The sequence below is a fragment of the Alnus glutinosa genome, chromosome 4 (genome assembly GCF_958979055.1).
Source record: "Alnus glutinosa chromosome 4, dhAlnGlut1.1, whole genome shotgun sequence".
Classification (NCBI taxonomy): domain Eukaryota; kingdom Viridiplantae; phylum Streptophyta; class Magnoliopsida; order Fagales; family Betulaceae; genus Alnus; species Alnus glutinosa.
In genome coordinates this window covers 7,540,339-7,564,544 of record NC_084889.1, presented here as the reverse complement: position 1 = coordinate 7,564,544, position 24,206 = coordinate 7,540,339, and the positions used below count along the sequence as shown (strand labels likewise).

Sequence of the window (24,206 nt, the reverse complement as noted above, 5' to 3'; positions counted from 1 at the left end):
TTAAGGGAACCATTTTTGCTTCTCAAAACTTAGGGTACAACTTTTGATTTCCTTAGCGTTTTCTTAATTTAAGGAACAACAAGAAAATCTATTTCAATGGCTATTTTAGAAGTTCTCACAACATTTAAGGAACTAAATGAATTTTAAAAAAGTTGATGTTTGAACTTAATTTCATATAAATACCATTTATTTTTCCAATGCTAGCTTGCACCAAAACAATCCACATATCTCTCTCAGCTATGATTGGGTGGAAGGAAGGATTAACTATTGGAAATCCCAAAACGACTCATTCCATATCTGTTTTTATTTATTTATTCTTAGTAAGTAAGATGCAGTACATCTTTGTACTTCATTTTTTTTTTTTGTACTAACAAAATGTGATAAGCCATATAAAATCATGCAAGCCCGATGGCTTTCTTTGAATTTCTTCAGTACTACTCTCTAAACTAGCTCTTCATCTTCGACTGCTTTTGATCTCCAAAGTTTCTCATTTCTTCCCAAAATCTGATGTCTTCCTCTTATAGAAAGCCAGTGGCACCAGTCTATTAAAACCCAGTTCTAAGATTGCCTGCAGAACTGATTTAAGGTAATCTCAGACCCTATTTACATCATAATCTTACTTGTGCCATACAAATTATGTGTCCGTTTGGGTTTGCGATTTTAAAAAGTGCAATTTAAAAATAGCGGTTTAAAAAGGTTATTTTTAAAAACGCAGTAAAGCGTTTGGTAAAATCGCAGTTTGGCATTTAAAATCGCAGGTTAGCCTTTTAAAATATTGCGTTTTCAAAAAAGTACCTCACTGCCTGCGATTTGAATAAGCACTTTTTTGCGTTTTCAAATCGCAATTTTTTAAAAACGCAATTTCTAAACGGTTCATTTTCTGCGATTTGGTTTAAATCGCACTTTTTCTCTACGAAATCGCAATCTCAAACGCATCCAATATCTAGTTTCATTTATAACACTTTTTTTTAAAAAAAAACAACAAAAAAATTAACAGACAGTCTAAAACATCAAACACTCAAAACTATACTAACCTTTACATCACATTAGAAAACTATTTTCTTAAAAAAATAAAAAATAAAAATAATAACCTCTAAAAAAACAGTAACAAACGGAGATATTTCATGTTTGGCTGGAGTGAGCATGTGCATACTAATATTCAATTTCCATGTAGTCTAGATATCGACATGAAGACAAGGAATCATTATTAATTAGTCCTACGAGTAGGTGGAAAGCACATGCGTTTTCATGTTTATGTCGTTTCCAATTTTCAAACAACTGATATGAACATTATTACTTGGTCCAACCGCTCTCGATCTGTCAAGAAATTATTGTAAAAACTGTAGTATTCGAATATTTTCTTATTGATTTTAATATTTTACAGATCTTGTAAAAAAGACAATAGAAAATAAATATTTTCAAGTTTAATTTATTTATCCATTTACAGTAAAAGGATGAGTTAATATTCTAATATCTGTATAGTACAGCTTACAACAACTTCTAACGTGCTAATTAAGATCTACATGCAGTAGGTAAAAGTAAATGATCAGCCTTGTTTGGGTGCATTGTTTTTCAAAAATAAATTCTATTTATATTTGTAATTTTTTAAAAACAAATCATATTTTATCTAATTTTCTTTTTAATTTTATTTCAGGAAGTCAAATTATTCAAACATCTTTTTTAATTTTATTTTGCCTCGAAATTTTTACAGTAAATTATAATTGAATTTAAATTTCAAAAAATCGAACATCAACAATACCATAATATTTTGGGATTTGAATCCCACTCCGTAAATGCAGGATATGAATTCAGTATTCTAATGCTCGATCTACTAAATATTATTAAAGACAATAATAATTTTAGAGGCACATGCATGTGCAATATATAAGTGTAGCAAATTAGCAATCCTGCCAATCCACGTTATTTTTATTTATTTATTTATTTTTCATATTCATGTTATAACTTTGTCAAACTTCTCTATCTTTTCTGTTCAAACATATGGGAATCATGTACAGAAAAATGATGTGTGGGAACGTTTTTCGTCCCCACCCGTCACTTTTTAATAATAAAGTAATCTATTATGTTTTTTATTCTATGATATCACATTAAAGATTACTTTTTTAATAAAAAATATTTTCTTTTTAAAAAATGACCGTTGGGGGTTGACGGAACACTTTTCGATATAGGAGGGCCACACGAGGGCCCTCTCACAATTATTTGCTCAAATTGCTAGAAATATTACATTGAGTCTCATTCACATCACTGAAAGTCTTCTATATATTCTCGCATGCTTTTTCTCTGCAGCTTCTCTTTACCATTTTTCTCTGTGTCTTGTAGCTACTTAATTAGATTAGATTATATCTTATAGATAAAGATATATATATATATATATATATATATATATATATATATATATATATATATATATATATTACACTTTCGCGTTCACCGACAGGTTTTATTTTATTTTCTTTTTGCATTTTTCAAACAGTTTGATAGAAGGATGGCCTGAATTCATGTAAGTTTAAGCTGGATCGTGATCCTAATTATAAAGTAAGAAATAATTAACACGTGGACAATTAATTAACGTGAGTCGCATATGTTAAATAAATTAAACTATATATGGTAGGAATATTATAAGCATATATACCTACTGAATGCAGGCGTGTGCATGGGAATTATATAATCGTTTATCTAGTGTGAAAGTGATAATAAGTAATGATCTAAGAGAATCCACTGGACCAACGTGATTTAATATTTAATGGTCCTACCTTTCCGAAATACAACTAATTAATCAAGTAAACTTTTATTATTTCAACATTTGAGCGCATTAATTGCTTTTATCATATTCTTGAATAAATATAATTAAAAATAAACAAAGTTCGTTAGTAGATTATAATACAAATGATATTTAGAGGTTGTCTCACTATTTATATGACGTGGCAAACTAACATATTTTGTTAACTTGGTGGACGAAAAACGGGTTTAGGGAGTGATTCGTAATTATAGTTTACCATAAGAGTCATTTATGAACTTTTTGTACTACATGTAGTTATTCGTAATTTAGGCCAACCTCAGATATCAGTGATACAATTATTCATATTTTTAATTTACACATTTTTCTCGCTTTTTGCATGTCAGCATCGCGCGAGGGGGCATTTAGTACTTTCTTGTTTTTTTTTTTTAAAAAAATAAAAATGAAAGTGACGTTTTAATTGTGTAAATTGTAGGGCACGCCACGTGTAATTTTATGTAAACATTTTAAAACTGTTTTGTTTGTTTTTATTTTCCGCGAGATTTCAATACGTGATTTTAAAATTTTAGTTGACCAAAGGGAAAAAGGAAAAGACAGAAAAGCCGTAACTTTTGTAATAATAAATATTAAGAACTTTAATCATATAGTTTTTTTTTTTTTTTTTTTTTTTTTTTTTTTTTTTTTTTTTTTTTTTTTTTTTTTTTTAGTTCTAGCAAATAACGACCGGGGAAGGGGGAGCTGGGGAGCTTTGTTGTATAATTGAGTTGTGCACGTTTTTTGTTTTTGTTTTTTTTTTTGAGTAATGCTACACATCATCCCCTTATCCTCCTTTTGTCCTCCCAAATTTGATGTGGCTCTTAAAATCACCATTGAATTTATGATAGATCATTATTGAATTTTGATCCAATGGTGATTTTAAGAGCCACATCAATTTTGGGAGGATAAAAGGAGGACAAGAGGATGATGTGTAGCATTATTCTTTTTTTTTGGTTGTTTTGTTGTAATGGTAGTTTTTGGTAGCCCCGTGGCCGGCCTGGCCTTCTCCGGTTCTCCATTGTATTTCAGTTTCGTTTAATTCATTAATTGTTTAGAGCATTAGTAGAACTTCCTTAAATCTCATTTTTTTTTTCTTTAAATATAGGAAAAAAAAATTATTGAATCAAATTTCCTTGTTGTTCCCTACCTAAATTAAGAAAACACCAAAGAAGCCAAGAGTTGTACTTTAAATCTAATGAAACAAAAATGGTTCCCTTAACATTATTTTAATGGTATAGTGAAAGCATAAGGAAGCTATTGTGGAGTAGGATCATGATCGTTTTATAATTATTTATTCGAATTTGAGAAAATTCAAACAAGTAATTATAAAAAGATTACTTATGATATTTATCATACCAAATAAGCGGTTGGACGGCAAATGGTTGAGGGAAGGGGCATTACCTTTACTCCTTGTAAAATTTTTTTGATTACTCTGGTTGACCACCTTCAACAAGTCATAAGGCACATTAACATTACCACCGGTGGTGGACCCAGCTTTTTGAATATGGGGTTAAATTGAAAAAAAAAAAATTATGGGGCAAAACTTAAAAAAAGAAAAGAAAATAAAACTAGGGGTAAAATTTTATTTATTTATTTTTTTAAAAAAATTAGAAGGGGGGGGGGCTGTCCTTTATGTAGGTCCGCCACTGATTACCACTTTGTGGGTGGGGGAAGTGGAGAGGATGTTTCAAAGTTTCATATTCAAACTTTTATAGATTTCAGAGAATAGGTTTAGACAATGACGGAACCAGGAATCTGTCTTAGTATGGACGGAATTAAAATAATAAAATATAATGATAAATAATTTTTTTTTGTTCTTTTTATATACTATATTTTTATTATAATATATAAAAGTATATTGTACACATGTTAATTTACTAAGTACTTAAGTAATTGTAAATTGTAATTCATGACTCACTATTAATTCATTCAACCATCAAGGCATCAACCATTCACTAACACATCATACATTAAGCTGATTCAACATATATCAATATATCATGGATGTTTTACTTTTATTTATTTTTTTCCATATTTATTTTTTATTAAACTATCTAAAATTCAAAATATCAACAAAGAACCACAAAAACAAAAAATGGACACATGTCCTCATGGCTCACTCTTTCACTTACGGCTGTCTTCAGCCTTTTCTTATCACTTTTCAGTTTTCACTCAGCCTACTCTTCTTCCGATCCTCTCTGCTTTCTCATCTTCTTCTTCTTCTTCTTCTTCTTTTTTTTTTTTTTTAAATTTTTTTTTTTGGTCTAATCGTCTCTTTGACTCTTTTTGTTATGATACTCAAAAGTTCATAGTTTAAAATAAAAATTAAAGACAGAGAGACTCAAATACAAAAATACTTACAAGTTACAGGCTTACAGCGTAGGAGAAGCGTCGTAGCTCGGCCTTGGTGACAGGGGACTGAGGAACTGAAGAAGAAGATTTGAGGAAGATTTGAGACGTGTCGATCATTCATGGTGTCTAATTTTGGTTTTGGGTTGGGTTTTCTTAGTTCAATATCAGGTTAAATTTGATGGTAACTTTCCTTTTCTAAGGGTGCTGCTGCTGGCCGCTGGGCTAGGGTTGAGCTAAGCTGTCTTTACTTATTTATTTATATTTTGTTTTTCTGATGAGTAAATAAAGGGGAATGAATGTTTTGATTTAATTTGTAAAGGCTTGTAACCTCGTTGAAGCATTATTGTAAAGGCAAAATAGAGTTTGAGTTAAAAAATTACATATAAAAAAAAGAAAAAGAAAAAGAAAAAGAAGCATAGAGAAATTTAGAAGCATTTGTAAGCTAGCGGGACTGTTTGGTGGGAATCTACCGCATGCACCGATCGATGCACGTAGAAATAGATTTGTCTACGTTTACCTCAAATAGAGAAAGTTAAATGAAATCCATTAACTTTAACAAATAATTAAGGATCACACCGCACATTTTATATAACGAGATGCCGACACATGTACGTAAGATAGACAGATGACGTCCGCGACGCTCAGTAAAAAAAAAAAAAACACAAAAAAACAAAACAAAAAGGACACCGACCGGCCGTTAGAACACAATTTTTAAGTTCAAATCGATTATATTAAATTTTTCGATTGAGTGATATTTTAATATATTATATTAAACTAATGAGAAATGCTAGAACATCTCCCGGTGTTCTCTTGGTGTTCTTCTAGAATGGCATAAATGTAATTAAAAAATTACATCTATGTCCTTTTGGATGGCACAAATGCAATTTTTTAATCAATAAAATTACATCTATGCCATTCTAGGAGAACACCAAGAAAACACAAGGAGATGTTCTAGCATTCCTCTAAACTAATATACCACTCCGATTGTATAAATAGACCCCAAATAGTAGCTGAAAGTCATAGAGATCGAGTAATATTTCGTATGGAGAAGGGTAGTTGCAGTATGGGAGTGAAGAAGATGGGTTTGATGCTTGCTTTCCTTGGGTTTTTGTTTTTCGATGGGCTGCTGCTTTGCTCGGCTTACAACGTCCACCATTATAGCTTTATTGTAAGTCTCCACAACGATGTTCATGTTATTTTCGATATATATATATATATAAGTTCTGTCTGTTTACGTACAGTAGTTAATGTAGTAAACCCAAAACCAGAATTAATGTTCATATATATGGCGAATGCGATTTCCGTCCAAATTTGGATCCTTGTTTGTGTGTGGGTAGGTGTTTTTTTTTTTCCATAATATCAATGTTCGTTTTGATTGCAGCTGAAGGAGACGAATTTTACAAGGCTGTGTACCGAAAAGAGCATGTTTACAGCAGATGGCAAATGGCCTGGCCCAACGATTCATGTTCGCAAAGGCGATACGGCATTTATCAATGTTCACAATGATGGAGATTATGGTGTCACTATTCACTGGTAATAGCCCTGGCGGTACTGTTTGATAATCTTTTTTTAGGAGGTATTTGTTTTTGTGTTTTGATTGAAAAAGTGTTTTAAGGTGACATAAGTTTTAGATGAGTTTTCAATGATTTGTGAGTGTTTTAATTTCTGAGAATTCTTTTTTTTTTTTTTGTTTGTTAATATTTTAACCTTTTTAGATAGAAAAGAAAAAAAAAAAAAAAAAAGGAGAAAAAAAGGTGGCGATCGTTTTAGAGAAAATTTCACATACATGCATAGATGGGAAGCTTTTGCTTTCATGGTGGTCGTAATAGAATGCAATATCATTGATGAAGTCAATGAAAAATATCATGAAAACTAAAGTATAGTTTGGCCATGACAGGCACGGAGTGAGGCAACCGAGGAATCCATGGTCTGATGGTCCTGAGAACATCACACAGTGCCCCATTAAACCAGGAACAAACTTCACTTATGAGGTTATATTTTCTACGGAAGAAGGAACTCTGTGGTGGCATGCCCATAGCGACTGGTCGCGTGCCACAATCCATGGTGCCATTGTAATCTTGCCGAAACTCGGAACCACTTATCCATTTCCAGAGCCCTACGCCGAGCAAGTGCTTATACTTGGTATAATAACTAAAGATTCCCATATTAATTTCCTCCACAAAAATGATGAGTTTATGCATTTATTAATTCTTCATTTTTATTGTGCTGCAGCGGAATGGTTCAATGGAGATGTCAAGGAATTAATCGACGACGCCACGGAAACCGGTGGCGATCCAACCCCATCAGATGCATACGCCATCAATGGCCAACCGGGATTTCCAAATAATTGCTCTAATGGTAAGAAAAACTTTCAATGAAATGAAAACGCAGCAGTAGCTACAGTTCGTCTAATCATATCATATATTGACGTAATTGCAGATACAAGTTTTCGTTTATCAGTCCAGCCCGGCAAGACATATCTTCTCCGCTTAATAAATGCTGTAATGAATGAAGAGATGTTCTTCGGAATCGCAAAACACAACATCACAGTTGTAGCGCAAGATGGGGCATACATAAAGCCGATAAGCACAAGTTACATCATGATAACCCCAGGACAAACGATGGACATCTTGCTTACAGCAAACCAGGCAGCCAGTTACTACTACATAGCTGCTACTCCTTTCTTTGATTCCGGTGCTCCATTCGACAGTTCTAACACTTCAGCCATTCTTGAGTACACAGGCACTTATACTCCTCCAATCTCTCCTCCCTATCCGACCCTTCCTAATGCAACCGATAAGGACGCTGCTGACAACTTCACAACTCGCATTAGGTCCTTGGCAAGCCCTGAGCACCCGGTTGATATCCCCCAAACAATCACCAAAAGAATTACCATAACTGTTTCTGTAAACCAGATACTTTGCGCTAATGCATCGTGTGGCGGTCCAGATGGCAACAGGCTTGCTGCAAGCTTGAACAACATAAGTTTCAGCACCCCATCCATTGATTTTCTTCAAGCATACTACGGGTACGTACTGCACAATTAACATGTTCATCTGATCCCATAAATTTTGCACCTATGGCTAGCAACATGTGGAAGTATCACTAAGTACTATTAAATCCGTTTTTATGCAGGAACTTGTCGAGCGTTTTCGACAGAGATTTCCCGGATAGGCCACCGTATGTTTTTAACTTCACAGGAGATGTGGGTAATAATACATTATACCCAAGCGTGGGAAGGAAGGCCCATCTCATAAAGTATGGGGAATCAGTGGAAATAGTGTTCCAAGGGACGAATATAGGGAATGCGGAGAACCATCCAATGCATCTTCATGGTTTTAGCTTCTACTTGGTTGGGACGGGTTATGGCAATTTCGACAACGTGACTTCCCCAAAAACTTTCAATTTGAAAGATCCACCGGAAGTTAACACCATCGGAGTTCCTAAGAATGGATGGGCTGTAATTAGATTCGTCGCCGATAATCCTGGTACGAATCTCTCTTTCTCTCTCTCTCTCTCTCTCTCTCTCTCTGACATGATGGCGATGCTTTTTCAGGGGTTTGGTTTATGCACTGCCATTTGGAACGGCATGCGAGTTGGGGTATGGACACAGTTCTCATTGTGGAGAATGGGCCCACCAATGAAACCAGCATTCGGCCACCCCCGCCTAATTTGCCTACTTGTTCTTAGTTCTGAAATGCTTGTGCTTCAGCGTTCAATATTGTGTACGATGTCAATGCATAGAACGTCATTTAAATTGTCGTTTGTGTAAGAGATTTGTATTTTCGATGTTTTGAACTGTCGTTTAGGATTCTTTTGAATTTTTTGTTTCCTCTGTTGTTGTTGTTCTTTTTTTTTTTTTTTTTTTCACCCCCCTTTTGAGCCTTGATTCTTAGATACTTCTGAATAAAACGACTTTGGAAATCCTCTATATATCATGTTGATGATATATTCAAAATTTTCTCCTTCCATCGCTGGAGAAGGAAAAGTATTGAGGCCGTATAATATTTTTAGTCCACTCTTATTTTATTGGGTTGATAGGGCCGGAAATGAACAAAACACTATGTAGCATTTCTTTTTAAAAAAAGTTATTGCCCCAAAACTAACCAAATGATCCGGCCGGTGTTCATTTGGTTTAGGGGATTTAAAATATGCAGATTAAAAAATGAATAATGTTATTTTTTACACTTAATTATTACACTCATTTCATATCGGTTAACATGACATATATTAAGTATCTTTTCATATTTGCCACTTAAAAAAAAAAACAAAAATGTTAATGGCCACTTAAAACACGCAACGTAGCCAGAAAGAAATCGGTGAAAATTTTTATTTTTTATTTTTTTAGTTTTTATAAGCAAAAAAGGTAGATGAGGGGGACAAATGTGGCTTTTTCTACCTGGGCAACAAGACAATAACAGTAGTATCTATTTATTTGCTGGGACCTCACAAGGGTGTGGAAGTAGCAGCACTGTTAAAAAATAGCTATTTCAAAAAGTGGTTAGTAAAATTAAATATGATTTTTAAAAGAATAATGATTCAATGCCACTCAAATATACAACTTTTTATCACCTTGCCTATGTGGTAAGGTGGTCCCCCACTACTTTTTGAGTTTTTTTATTTTTTAAAAATAAATTAAGGTGAAGGACCACCTTGCCACATAGACAAGGTGGTGAAAAATTGTATATTTAAGTGGTAGTGAATCATTACTCTTTTTAAAAACAGTTAAACTTAACGTAAAAACCAAAATATTAAACTTCTTTTAAAAATGCACTCATTTTATAAACGCACTCAATATTGCTTACCGTGAAAACGTGATTTTTTTCACCTTTTAAAACTATCATTCTTTAATTTTTTTTTCAAATGCACTCCTAAACATGCAGAATATCTTTTTCAATGTTGTTTAAAAACATGGGTTTAGCTTGCAAAGTCTCGTAGCCAAACAAACCCTGAATCTGCAACACGATTCAATTCCTGCATGAAGTTGATTATTTGGTCTATACTTGAGGGGATCGAGTGTCGGTGCATTAGGTGTCAAAGTAAATGAGACACGCCTTTGCGCGCGTTGAATTAATAATACAGTGCTGAATGAGCAGCAAGAATAATATATATATATATATATATATATATATATATATATATATCCGTTCACAATGGTTGATTATAATTAAGTTCGATCGCTTGAATGATTGTTTTGACAATGATTAATTCGTCCCCTAAAGGATCGTCCAGTCCATTCTCTTTCTAAGAAACGCCATTAATTATAAAATTTTTTTTATTTCTTTTTCTAATCAGCACCGTGTTTTGCTCTTCGTACACACACCTTGATCACGCGTAAAATGATTTGAAAAAGATCAGATGGGAAAAGGGGGAAGCTAGAGGTCAGTAGAGAGGCCGGTGATCGACTTCTTGTCCACCCAATGGTCCCAATACATCCAAATTTCTCCCCGGTGTTCAAGCTCAATATTTTATTCATTTCTAAACCAATTAATATGCTTACATTTTCCACGTTTTCTCCTTCATGTCTGTCTGCAAATTATGACTTTCCCACGTTTAAAGTACTGACTTTCCAACGTGACCACGATTCACGAAAGGGTGGGTCTACACGTCTCGACCATATATACATATACACACACCAAGCTTTTATAGAAAAGGGTTGGATTAGGTTGTCGTTCTTTTTGGCAAAGGTTGAATTGTGTCATCATAGTTGTTGCATCTTCTTCTTTCTCTCTTCTCAAAGAACGTTCCGAAGCAATTAATCTAATTGTTTAAGTCATGGTTCTATAATGACAAGAGGACATATATAAAACCACCAATTTAGTCGTAAACAATTTGATTCAATGGGCCTGATCGATCATGCATTCGATTTTATTTCCTTTTTTTTTTTGTGGCATTTATTGATAATTTATGGGACATTTCTTAATTACTACATGCTAGACTGCTAGTGCTTATCCTTCCTTTACTCTAAAAGAAAAGAAAAGAAAAGAATGGCATGGAAATTTCAGTCAGGAGCACATATATCATGGCAACTTTAGGATGATGACCAAGTGATGATAATCCCTAAATTATTATCGGTGCTTTGAATGGATCTGTGTGAAAGCCTTCATCTATCATCTTAAATTAGATTTTGTGTTTATTACACAACTTATTTCACAGCTGGTCTATGGTGATCTTTAGAGACACGATACATTTTTTTTCTTCTTACTTTTAAATATACAAGTGGCAAATAATGTTGATGTAATGGGACAAGTTACATTGTGCTAGTGGAAGCTCTGATCGATGTCACATGCTGTATTCGGTACATGCATTTGGGGCTAATGGAACTATATATTTTTGATGATTAACTCCTATTCTTTGAAAAATCAAAGGTTTTGATGAAATTTTATGTGAGTTTGATCGATTCAGTTTGTTGACTTGCTAAAGATAGATGTTTTGTGGGCTCCAAGATATATATATATATATATATATGTCCGTTCACAATGGTTGTGTTAGAATATTGTATTAGTAATTCTAAGGTTATTATCTTTCTTAATAGAGTTTATTCCCTACCTTATTTACTCTAGGGTTTTTTGGTCACTACTCATAGCCTCTTTATATATAGAGGTTTCTTGTAATATGTTATATATGTGTATCAAGACTCAATACAATGTAGTCCTTAATATATTTTCGCTCATTCTCCTCCACTCTCTCTCTCTCTCTTTCACATATATTCTCTATTTCATATATTTAATTTAACATAGTATCAGAGCTACTGTTCTTTGGCCTTCAATAAACGTCATTGATGTTTCCAGGTGTCCTTCATGTTTTCTACGGCTGTCTCATAATTTCAGCTGTCCACATTTCGCCTCCTGCTTTTAAAATTGCTGTCAGTTTCTTCCACGCCTTCATCGCAGCCACATCTGGAAGAACAATCCAAGAATCAGGTCTGCAAGGTCCAGATCTTATGATCTGGAAAAGATCCGGTGCTGACGATAGCCGCACGTGCCCCTCGAGCACACTACCCATGCTACCACGCACCTCCATACTCGGCCAATTGCCTCTTTGACAACACCATCAGGAGCCGCCCAGTCCAGAACTGCTGATCCCAGCCTCATCAGAGTATCCACGCGCCTCCACACGCCACTCACTCCTTCTACCCTGCCATTCACGCGCCGCCATGTTCAGCCGATCGTCTACGTGACCACGCCAATTGGTAGATCCGGCGCCGCCGGTTCTAGATCAGCCTTGATCTCCTCCATTTGAGGCTCTACTCGCCGCCACGCGCGTCCAGAAAATCCAGGACCTCCTCCCACGCACTCACGCGCCTCCAGCCCATTGATCCAGTTCAACCCGTTATCCATCCGGATTGCCACAGAGACCAGCCCACCACTGTCAACCCGAACTAGCGGGTTAGACTTGGTTCCTCCACCCAATTCAACCGACTAGGCCAACCGATTTGAATTCCACTTCAAAACTGGTCCAAAGTTGTCAACCCGGCCCATCGGGTTAGAACTGAGTCACTTCTTTTCTAGTCAGATATGCCTATTAAACCGGCCCACGTTTGTCATCCCAAATCAGCGGGTTAGACTCAATTCACTTAATTACGGGTCAGACCATATTCAATGGTCCATGGGTTTCGGCCTATTTTGGCCCAATTAAACCGGCTCAATTTGGCCTATTTTATAAGGCTCCAGTCTCAGGCCCAATTCAAGGCCCAAATAATTCACTACCACCAGCAGCCACCACTATTCGCTGCCGGCAGTCAGCAGCCGCCGTCCTCGGCCTCTGGCAGCCACTTTTCGGCCAAACTCTAGCGATTTTTTCGGCGAACTCAAAAAAAAAAAAAAAAAAATCCCTTTCTTTTTCCGGCGGCTTCGTTGTTGACTTTTGGCCTCTTTCTGGGCTTTTTCGGCGGCTTTGTTGTCGACTTTTGGCCTCTTTTCGGCAGCTTTGTTGTCAGCTTTTGGCCTTTTTTCCGGACACCTTTTGGTCTCTTTTCGGGCGACTTTTCTGTCTTCTTCGGCGACTTTTCGGGCGACTTCTTCGATGACTTTTGCCTTTTTTTTTTAAAAAAAGAAAAGGTAAACCCCTCTTTTGGATTTTTGTTTGCCATTTTGTTGTGATCTGTAGCTCAATTCAATGGCGAAACTTGGCACAATATGGTTAGGCCCTTCACAGGATTAACAGCTAATTTCTATTTCCGACCATCATTGTAAGTTGTGGTTTGGCCCCTCATGGGATTAATGGATATTCTCTGTCCTCCGACCGTCTCCTTCAACCTTTTGGCACAATATGGTTTGGCCCTTCACAGGATTGATAGCTAGTTTCTGTTCTCTGACCATCATTGTCAGTTGAGGCTTGGCCCCTCATGGGATTAACGGGTAATCTTCGTTCTCCAGTCGTCACTTTCAGCCTTTCTCTTCGGCACCATTTTATAATCCAACCATCGAGTACTTCGGCTGCATTTAAATTCGGCTTCTAATTTCAAACTCAAAATTTCAGAATCTTTTACCTTGAGTTTGATGGAGGATGTTAGAATCTTATATTATTCTAAGGTTATTATCTTTCCTAATAGGATTTATTCCCTACTATATTATTCTAAGGTTATTATCTTTCCTAATAGGGTTTATTCCCTACCTTATTTACTCTAGGTTTTCTTGGTCACTACTCATAGCCTCTTTATATATAGAGGTCTCTTGTAATATGTTAAGGGTAATTACCTTTTCCCCCCATGAACTACCGGCCAATATCATTTTGCCCTCCACGAACTACCACTTCGACCAAAAGAGAGCATCAAACTACCATTTTTATATACTTTGCCCCATTCCGTCAGGAATTCCGTTAATTTTGGATGGAATATGCCATTTTTTACCGTTAATTTTGACTTAAAGACCAAAATACCCTCTACAGTAATTAATAAAAAATATTAAAATTAATATATTTTTTTTAAAAAAAAAAACCAAAAACCTGAAGGAAAAGGGGTGGCTGCCGCCACCCCTTTAGGTGGCTGCCGCCACCCCTTTAGGTGGCTGGGTGGCCTGTGAGCCACCCCCAGAGGTGGCTCCGGCCACCTCTGGGGTGGCTCGCGGCCCACCCCAGCCTAAGGGGTGGCTGCACGGCCTCCCCAGAACCTGGGGGGGTTGCGTGGCCACCCTAGGTCATTTCTAAGGTGGCCGCGCGGCCACCCAGCTTTCGGGGTGGGCCGCTCGGCCTCCCCAGAACCTGGGGGTGCCGCGCGGCCACCCTAGGTCATTTCTAGGGTGGCCGCGAGCCACCCCAGAGGTGGCCGGAGCCACCTCTGGGGGTGGCTCGCAGGCCACCCGGCCACCTCAGGGGTGGCGGCAGCCACCCCTTTCATTCAGTCTTTCTTTTTTTTTCTTTTCTTTTTTTTTTAAATGAGGGTATTTCAGTCATTTTTAAAATTGAGTTAGGGCATTTACGTCTTTGCATGAATTAGACTGACAGAAGGGGGCAAAGTGTGTAAAAATTGTAGTTTGATGCTCTCTTTTGGTCGAAGTGGTAGTTCATGGGGGTAAAATGACACAGGCCGGTAGTTCATGGGGGGAAAAGGTAATTACCCCAATATGTTATGTGTACAAAGACTCAATACAATGTAGTCCTTAATATATTTTCGCTCATTCTCCTCCACTCTCTCTCTTTCACATATATTCTCTATTTCATATATTTAATTTAACAGGTTGATTATAATTAAGTTCGATCGAGTGTCGGTCGAGATGGTAATAGGCTTGCTGCAAGCTTGAACAACATAAGTTTCAGCACCCAATCTATTGATTTTCTTCAAGCATACTACAAGTACTGCACAATTAACATGTTCATCTGATCCCATAAATTTTGCACCTAGGGCTAGCAACATATGGAAGTATCACTAAGTATTAAATCCTTTATGCAGGAACTTGTCGGGCGTTTTCGACAGAGATTTCCCGAATAACCACCGTATGTTTATAACTTCACAGGAGATGTGGCTAATAGTACATTATACCCGAGCGTAGGAACGAAGGCAAAGTTAATAAAGTATGGGGAAGCAGTGGAAATAGTGTTCCAAGGGACTAATATAGGGAATGCGGAGAACCATCCAATGCATCTTCATTGTTTTAGCTTCTACTTGGACTTGGTTGGGACGGGTTATGGCAATTTCGACAACGTGACTTCCCCAAAAACTTTCAATTTGAAAGATTGACCGGAAGTTAACACCATCGGAGTTCCTAAGAATGGATGGGCTGTAATTAGATTCGTCGCTGATAATCCTGGTACGAATCTCTCTCTCTCTCTCTCTCTCTCTCTCTTTCTCTCCCTCTATCTCTCTCTCTCTCTGCCATGATGGCGATGCTTTTCAGGGGTTTGGTTTATGCACTGCCATTTGGAACGGCATGCGAGTTGGGGTATGGACACAGTTCTCATTGTGAAGAATGGATCCACCAAGGAAACAAGCATTCGACCACCCCCGGCTAATTTGCCTACTTGTTCTTAGTTTTTGAAAAGGTTGCGCTTTAGCCTTCAATTAATGTCTACGAAATCAATGCGTAGAAACGTGATTTGAATTGTCGTTTGTGTAAGGGATTTGTATTTTGGATGATTTGAACAGTCGTTTAGGATTCTTTTGAATTGTTTCCTCTTTTGTTCTTCCCCCAGCCCTTTTGAGCCTTGATTCGTAGATATTTTTGAATAAAATAACTTTGGGAATCCTCTCTCTGTTGATGATATATTCAAAATTTTCTCCCATCGCTGGACTACATAAAAGGAGTGTCCCCCACGACCCACATTATGGTGTGATTCAGTTTCAAGTCTAAAGCTATGTTTGACAACCATTTTGATTTTTGTTTTTCACTTTTTCCAAAAGAATTAATCAACTTCTTTTCAAATCAAATCTTTTTTGTATTGTTTTGGTGAAAAATATTTTTCAGTGTTTGGTGTAACCGAAAATGATGGTTAACGGAAATCGATCATTTTCAGTTTGACCGTAAAAGTTTCTTTAAGTTTTGAAAAATAATTTATAGTTTTAAAAACCATAAATCGTTTTCTAGATTTAAACTTTTTATTCTTGTATGCACGTTTGTGAGAATCCGCTATAGTCGGGCATTAGAGTTTGTTGGTAGCTCGAATCTACCACTGAAAGTCCTTGAATTTTAGTATCCAATTGCTGAAATCCGGTGGCACTGGTTGGATTCCAGCGACCGTCGCCGGCATCTGACAAAGGTGCCATAATCTGACAATTTGCGTAGGAATTCGGCAATGTTCGACCACTATCATTGGATTTTGACGGACCAGAGTCCAGCTAAATTTGCTAGAATCTGGCCATTTGTGCTGAATTCCGGCTACCTTCGTCGAAGTCCAACAAACGGCCATTGCCGCCGGCCTGGCCGGAATCTTGATGGCCAGTGACGGAATCTTGTCACTGGTGGATTTTTGTCGTTGCTAATTTTTTCGTATAAGCTAAACCTAAACGCCGGAAATTTTTTTAGGAAAATCATTTTTTCTGAAATTTGATTTTCGTTAAAAATATTTTACGTCGAAACAAACAGAGTATCTATTACCAAATAATTTTCTTCATTTTTCTTGCACAAAAAATTTCAAATCTTATTTCACATTATATTACATCAATCACTTTTTGTTACTATTCAAACAAAAAACTCACAACAAAACTCTTTTCTAGGCATTTTTATTGACAATTATCTCAAAAAGCTGATTTGATAGTCCTAACCAATTTTTGATTTATTTATTTAATAAAAACAGATGTAAAGGGAAGTAAGTCTACATTTCCATCTTGTGTCCATAAAAAAATGATGCGCATTTTAAAATCTTAATTTGATTAAAATTCAATTAATAGTGATCAATCACACGCTCAATGATAATTTTAAAAGTTACATCATTTTTTTAATAGACACAAGATAAATACAAAATAGACACAAAATAAACATTTAAAATTACTCTGTAAAGGGGTTATTGTCATTTCGTGACATTACTCTAAAAGTTATTAAAATGGAAACAAGAAAATCTGATGTGTCGGTGCATGCTTTACGTGTTAAAATAAATAGAACACGGCTTTGCGTTGAATCATGAGCTGCAAGAACATGTCCGTCCGTTCACAATGGGTGATTAATAAACTCGCTTGAATGATTATTTTGACAATGATTCGACCCCATGATAGGATCGTTGGTTCTCTTTCTTTTCGAATCCGCAACCGTGTTTTGCTCCACACATCTTGACAATATGCTTAAAGAATCACGCGTAAAATGATTTTAAAAAGAGAGGCCGGCCGGCGATTGACTTCATGCATGTCCACCGAAGACACGAAAGAATGGACACCTTTTTCTCCCCCCCTACGTTCGTTTTCTATTGTAAATAGTCTTTAGATTTTCCATGTCTGGAAATATTTATTGCTCTTGATCGAGGTCAATATTTATCTTTTGGTAAAGGTTGAGTTCTGTCATCATAGTTGTTGCATCTTCTTCTTTCTCTTCTCTTCAAAGGTTAATTAAGCCATGGTTCTAATGACAAAGTACATAAAAAAACACCATTTCAGTCGTAAACTCCATTTCAATGGGCCTCATCATGCATTCGATTCTATTTCCTTTTCTTTTTTTTGTCGTATTTAATTATTTAAACTGAGACATTACTTAATTACCTGCTATTGCTTAATTATCCTTAATTCCTATACTCAAAAAGAAAAAAGAAAAGAAAAGAATGGAATGGAAATTTCAGTCAGCTGTCAGCACATGATCATGGCAGCTTTAGGATGATGACTAAATTATTATCGGTAGTTTGAATGGATGTGTATGAAAGCTTCATCAATCATCTCAAAGCAGATTTTGTGTTTATTATACAACTTCTTTTACAGTTGGTCTATGGTGATCTTTAGAGCAACGGTACACATTTTTTTTTTCTTCTTGCATTTAAATATACAAGTGGAAAATAATGTTGATGTAATGGGACAAGTTACATTAATTGTACGTGCTAGTGGAAGCTCTGATCTGTCACGTACGTGCTGCTGGTATTCGGTACATGCATTTGGGGCTAATGGAACTATATATTTTTGATGATTAATTCCTATTCTTCGAAAAAGAAAAGGCTTTGATGAAATTTTGTGTGAGTTTGATCGATTGGGTTTGTTGACTTGCTAAAGATAGGTGTTTTGTGGGCTTCAAGATAAGCAATTTTTTGGATCTTGTTCTAGCTAGGTAGCTTGCGAATGTGGATTGGGCTCCAGTATGTGCCCTTAAGAATTATAATGAGCTTGAGCCTGATTCTCTTCATGTAACCCACCATTCTTTAAATTAAATGGTATGGAAAAGAGAGAGAAAAGATAAACCGTTTAAGTCTTTGTTTGTTTGGATGTAAAATATTTTTTGTATTTTTTGGTGTTTGATGCAACCGAAAAATGGTGGTCATTTTCTGTATTTTTGAAAAATGATTTACGGTTTTTAAAACCGTAAATCATTTTCTAAATTTAAACTTCTCAATCTTGCAATTAAGCACGTTTGTGAAAATTTGTTACCGTCGGCCATTGGAGTTTGTTGGTAGCCTAAATCTGTCGCTGAAGGTCTCCGTATTTCAGGATCCCATTACAAAAAAAAAAAGGGCATTTATGGACCATTTTTTTCTATACTGTTTTTAAAAACAAATTTAAAAACCGTCTGTAAAAAATTTAGGGTTAAATACAAAATGTCCCCTGTAGTTTGTTAACTTTATTTTTTGCCGTCTTAGTTTCAGTTTTTACCATCGGTGGTACCTGTGCTATGGGAAAAGATGCAAATGATACCTCCGTCCATTTTTCCATCCAAAATTAATGGACATCCATGTCATCGCCACGTGGCACTATTCAAAATGCGACACGTGGCCACAATATATATATATATATATATATATATATATATATATATATATATATATATATATATATATATTAATTTTAAGGCTACTTTTTTTTTAAAAAAAAATGGAAGGGGTGGCTGGCCACACTATTTGGCCTGGGGGTGGCTGAACCACCCCCGTAGGCAAAACCCTCAAAATTCTTTTCTTCCCGTTTCGGTGGCCGGTTTGGGGGTAGCCGAACCACCCCCAAGCCAAATGGGGGTGGCCGGCCACCCCCAGTGGCCAAACCCTCAAAAATAAAATTTAGGGTTTTGCCTTGGCCACCCCCAGGCCAAATTGGGTGGCTCAGCCACCCCTTCCATTTTTTATTTTTTATTTTTTTAAAGCCTTAAAATTAAAAATGAAAAATTAAAAAAAAAAATGAAAAAATTGTGGCCACGTGTCGCATTTTGAATGATCCACGTGGCGATGACATGGATTTCCGTTAGTTTTGGATGGAAAAATGGATGGAGGTACCATTTGCATCTTCTTCCATAGCACAGGTTCCACCTATGATAAAAATAAAACCAAAGAGGCAAAAAATAAAGTTTTCAAAGCACATGGGGCAATATGTATTTAAGCCAAAAATTTATTATGGACGGTTTGATTAAACCGTCCATAAAATTACAGACGATTTTAACTAAACCATTTGGAAATTTACATTTCCAGACAGTTTTATAAAAACCGTCTATAAATTTATAGATGGTTTTTACAAAACTGTCGATAAAATTTCAGTTTCAGATGGTTTTAAAAGAAACCGTCTGGAAATTTTTTTTCCCATGCCATGTCATCAATTCGTGTGATGCTCCTAGATTTCACCACATTTTTTTCCCAGCCAAAATCACAATCATCCGTTTCTTTTGACAGCCACAAAATTTCCCTGAAACACATCTAAAGACCTAAATCACAACCCTCGCTTCCTTGACTTGAAAAAAAAAAAAAAAAAACCCTCGCTTCCCTTCTGAATCGAGCTGATTGAAGCCTTCCATTGCAGTCGTTCTCGAAGAAGAAGCAGGTAGCGATCGTCAACGACTCCACCACCAGAGATTTGAGGCGGTTGCTTCGATCGGCTCGATTCCGTTGCTTCAAGAACGATAGCAACGGAAGAGAACTCCTCCGGTTTCTCTGGTTCGGTTTCTCGGAACGCATTGCCGGTTTCCAGCTAGATCTTACCACATCAACTATTAAAATAGGATTTAGTTTAGGTGCGTCAAAAAAAAAACCTACACCACCTATGTTGTAGTTGTTTTAAGAGTCTACATTTAATTGAAAGTGTTCCATGAGAAAGAGAGAGAAAATTAAATTAAATCTTAACCTTTAAAACAACTACAATATAAGTATTATACTTTTTTTTTTTTAACAGCACCTAAGCGAAATCCTTGAAATATACATTACAACTTAGTATTTATGTGATACTCATCACTTGCATTTGAATACAAGACCCCAAATCCAAATCTCATGCCAAATTTGCCAACTCTTGTTGCAGTTGCTTTAAATTTATTTAGTTCCACTTAATTCACGGCCATCAGGGGGCTTCTTTTTTTCTTTTATTTTTTATTTTTTTATTTTTTTTGTTATTATACAGGATCAAGATTGTCTACAATTATTCGAATTTGAGAGAATTTAGATAGGTAATTGTGAAAAGACCACTTATAAAACCTATTAGACCGGAAAAATCGTTGGACAACAAGAGTGGAGGGAGGGGGCATTACCTTTACTCCTTGTAAAAAAATTTTGGTTACTTTGGTTGCCCACCCTAGACAAGTCATCTGGGACATTAACATTACCGGTGGGGGCAAGCGGAGAGGATGTTTCAAAGTTTCATATTTCAAACTTCTATAGTTTTATAGAATAGTTTTGCTTGATCTGTTGCGGGGAGAGGTGCATTTCTGCAGCCCTTTGCAGTTTGTGCATCTTTATGTTATGACTCTGCTATATTAATAAAAATCATGGTTTCATACATGCAAGTTGTGGAGAATTTAAATCTTGTGGGCGTAGACCATGCCTATGTATGTACAGCTATATCTTCAAATAGGGTGTTTCTTTCTCACTGTGGTCTGAGGCTAAAAAAGTCTGGCACAAAAGTACCAAGGATGGAACTGGAAGAAGTTGGTCCCTCCATGGATTTTGTGGTACGCCGGCATCGTCTTCCTAATGACAGCCTAAGGAAAGAAGCCATGAAAACAACCAGGGAACAGCCTAAGAAGAAGGTTGACTAAATACTCCCTTAAACCTTTCTAATTTATTTTCTACATGGAGAGAAGTAACATGTTTGGATTGTGTTCTGTTTTTTTGCAGGTGGAAAATGTTAGCAAGGATGAAATACAGGGCAAGATCGGGAAGATATATATGCCAGATCAGAAGGTAAGGAGAATGTTTATTCATCTAGCAGCTATTGCATTAACTATGGGGTATTTAACTATTTCCAGAGTTGGATTATATGTAAAATCTGCCTTAGTTTTATTCAGTTATTCTCTAACTGTTTACTACAATTTGGTGATTGTTTGTTGTACCATTGATATTGATATGATTCCTTTTGTTTTTGTTATGTTGGGATTTAGGTTGGAGATGTCGCTCTACCTAACATAGCGAAAGGTGTGAAGAGAGAGCGCCGTGAAGCTAAGTTGAAAAATGCGGAAAACACCCTGTTTCTTGAATTATTATCTATTAGTTTATTACAATACAGATCCACGTTTCTTGTCTATCTCATTAAGCTACCTGGAGCAGATAGAGGATTTGAATGTCATAAACTGCAGATTCGAAGAAGCTTAGTAGCTGATGCCCTATTTATTGTCTATCTCATTAAGCTACCTCCGTATATACAAGTTCCTCTGGCATTTCTTATTCATTTCCAAGTTGATCATCGTCCTTATTTTTATGACGAATCATTTTGGTGTTTCCATGTTTATGAAGTAATTGCTATGTTAGAAAGATGAGTGCCTACTATTTGGTAAAGTATTTGGCTATATTAGTTTATGCCAGTAAAAATTATTTTAGGCTCTTACAGGTATTTTTCCATCCTTTTTGGCTATATTAGTATATGCCTACTATTTCGACGGTAATGGCCTCTTAAAAAATATATATGTATATATATTTTAGGGTAGGGTCGACGCTAATAGCCTCTTAATATATATATATTTTTTTATAATTTTTTTTTTAAAGAGTATTAGCGTCGACTCAGTCGACGCTAATGGGCTATTTAATTTATTTATTTTTTTAATTTTTTTTAGGTTATTAAGTTGACGCTAATGGGCTATTAAATATATATATATATATATATATATATATATATATATATATATATATATATATGTCGACACTAATAGTCTATCATTAGCGTCGACTTATGATAAATGTGGTATAAGTTTTAGCGTCAATTGAAAATAGCATTAGTGTCGACATAGGTTGACGCTAATAAGCGATCATTAGCGTTGACCCTTAGGTCGACGCTGATAATCGATAGATGATCAGCAGCGTCGGGCTTTTAGCGTTGACTTATTAGTGTCCAAAAGTCGACGCTAATGAGCGAATTTCTTGTAGTGAACCTTACACCTTCCCAAGGAACATTATTATCATTTTATATACAAATTCATTGTTTTTCCTTATCTTCTTAATTAAGTGCGAGAATACTCTATAACCCTTCCTTAACTCTTATATATACCCTAGGCATGCTTCCAAGCCTCTCATTCCATCATGTCTTGCCAAAACTTTTTTCTATCTTGTGCAAGTGTGGTACAACCTAAGTTTTTTCTATTGCTATATTATTTCATAAATAAGTACATTTTTTCATTTAGTTTTGATATTTTTTCTACTTTTGGTTGTTAGTCCTTGGGCGAGTGTAACACTTTTGGTTGTGAGAAAGTTTTTTTATATTAAAATAATGTTAAGGGAACCACTTTTGTTTCCCTGGATCTAGAATACAACTTTTGGTTCCCTTGATTTTTCCTTAGTTTAAAGAACAACAAGGGAATCTAATTTAATGATTTTTTTTTAAAGAATTTCCTTTACATCTAAAATGAGAATGAAATTTAGGAAAACTGTTGTTAGTGTTCTAAGAGGCTTTTCTCATAACTACCCGTCCAATAACAAGAGCATAAATAATAACAATGCCTCAATTTATGGCCTATAATGTAAAGTTCTTCCATTTTTTTGTTAACACCTGCCAGCGGGTAATGGTAAGTCATGAGCTCCACCTAACAATTCCAGAAACGTCCGTATAGGGAGGCCAGGATAGCCAAAGACAAATTGTATATTAATAAAGACAAGGAAACTGAAATGGAAGGACATACAAAAAAAAAAAAAAAAAAAATAAAAAATGATTGCGTTGAAGAAGAGAAAATGGGTCTGTTCTCAAAACTCCTCTTGCTTGCTTGTCTAATTGGTTGTTTCTTTTGCACGGCTCGAGGTGACGTGCATTATTAGGACTTTGTTGTAAGTCTCAAACTATGATGTCTCACATCGTCTAGGTATAAAAATGAAGATATGCTTATATGTATATTCGTACTCTCCTTGACGAAACACGTTTTAAAGCCGTGATGACTATGAGCCTATCAAAATTTTGCAGTTAAGCATGCTTCTGCGAGAGTAATATTAGGATGGGTGACCTCTTGAAAAGCCTGGTTTAGGGGAGCTAAAAGCAGACAATATTGTGTTACTAGGAGTTGGGAGCGTGTACAAGCCCATGAGGGTCGCTAGCGGGCACTCGCTAGGACACCAAGAATGGGCTGATCCCATGAGAGTTGCCAGCGGAGACATCGAGTTCAAAGAGAGGGTGATTGTGACGTTCCACTTTGCCTGGGTATGGGAATGGAGTTGTCCTGTCCTCCACTTCACACTCGGTTTCGGGGGGTGGAGGGGTGGCCATCTGTTCCGCAGAAGGAGTTATAGGAGTTTGCTCCTCCTCCATCACTCCGGGGTAAGTTTGACTGTGAGGGGTGGTAGCCTCTTCGTCATTATCGACATCGGACTTAGACTCTTGTCGAACCTCCTCGGCATTTGTAATACCCCAAATTTTTTTTAAAACAAATAGTATTAATATATATATAAATATCTTATTAAGTTAGTAACTTAATCAATAAGTTAAAAAAAAAAAAAAAAAGAAAAAAAAAAGAAGAAGAAAGAAGAACTTGCACGGCAAGTGTCTGATCTTTATTAATTTTTTTTTTATTCTCTTCTTTCGTCTGCATCTTCTTCCTTCCTCTTTCTTTCTTCTTCT

The 24,206-nt window shown here is 36.0% G+C and overlaps 2 protein-coding genes across 2 annotated transcripts; both read left to right on the top strand.

Annotated features, from left to right (window-relative positions):
- The first annotated feature begins 6,154 nt into the window (after window positions 1–6,154).
- On the top strand, window positions 6,155–9,074 carry LOC133867371 (putative laccase-9). The gene is made up of 7 exons (XM_062304109.1): window positions 6,155–6,311; window positions 6,525–6,676; window positions 7,041–7,285; window positions 7,376–7,501; window positions 7,583–8,171; window positions 8,279–8,631; window positions 8,700–9,074. The coding sequence occupies exons 1-7, from the start codon at window positions 6,186–6,188 to the stop codon at window positions 8,831–8,833; spliced, it is 1,725 nt and encodes a 574-aa protein (XP_062160093.1). The 5' UTR covers window positions 6,155–6,185; the 3' UTR covers window positions 8,834–9,074.
- An 11,827-nt stretch (window positions 9,075–20,901) lies between these two features.
- Window positions 20,902–21,927, top strand: LOC133866086 (ribosome production factor 2 homolog). Its single transcript, XM_062302645.1, has 3 exons — window positions 20,902–21,201; window positions 21,290–21,355; window positions 21,553–21,927. Exons 1-3 carry the CDS (start codon window positions 20,941–20,943, stop codon window positions 21,925–21,927), a joined length of 702 nt encoding a protein of 233 aa, XP_062158629.1. The 5' UTR covers window positions 20,902–20,940.
- The last annotated feature ends 2,279 nt before the right edge of the window (window positions 21,928–24,206 follow it).

What these genes read in the sequence shown, in the direction of transcription:
- LOC133866086 (XM_062302645.1), top strand. Translation starts at nt 20,941, where the DNA reads ATGGTTTCATACATGCAAGTTGTGGAGAATTTAAATCTTGTGGGCGTA. An exon ending in GGGAACAGCCTAAGAAGAAG is followed by an intron (nt 21,202 to 21,289) that starts GTTGACTAAATA and finishes GTTTTTTTGCAG; the next exon opens with GTGGAAAATGTTAGCAAGGA. An exon ending in TATATATGCCAGATCAGAAG is followed by an intron (nt 21,356 to 21,552) that starts GTAAGGAGAATG and finishes GTTGGGATTTAG; the next exon opens with GTTGGAGATGTCGCTCTACC.
- LOC133867371 (XM_062304109.1), top strand. Translation starts at nt 6,186, where the DNA reads ATGGAGAAGGGTAGTTGCAGTATGGGAGTGAAGAAGATGGGTTTGATG. An exon ending in TATGGTGTCACTATTCACTG is followed by an intron (nt 6,677 to 7,040) that starts GTAATAGCCCTG and finishes TGGCCATGACAG; the next exon opens with GCACGGAGTGAGGCAACCGA. An exon ending in ATTCGTCGCCGATAATCCTG is followed by an intron (nt 8,632 to 8,699) that starts GTACGAATCTCT and finishes ATGCTTTTTCAG; the next exon opens with GGGTTTGGTTTATGCACTGC.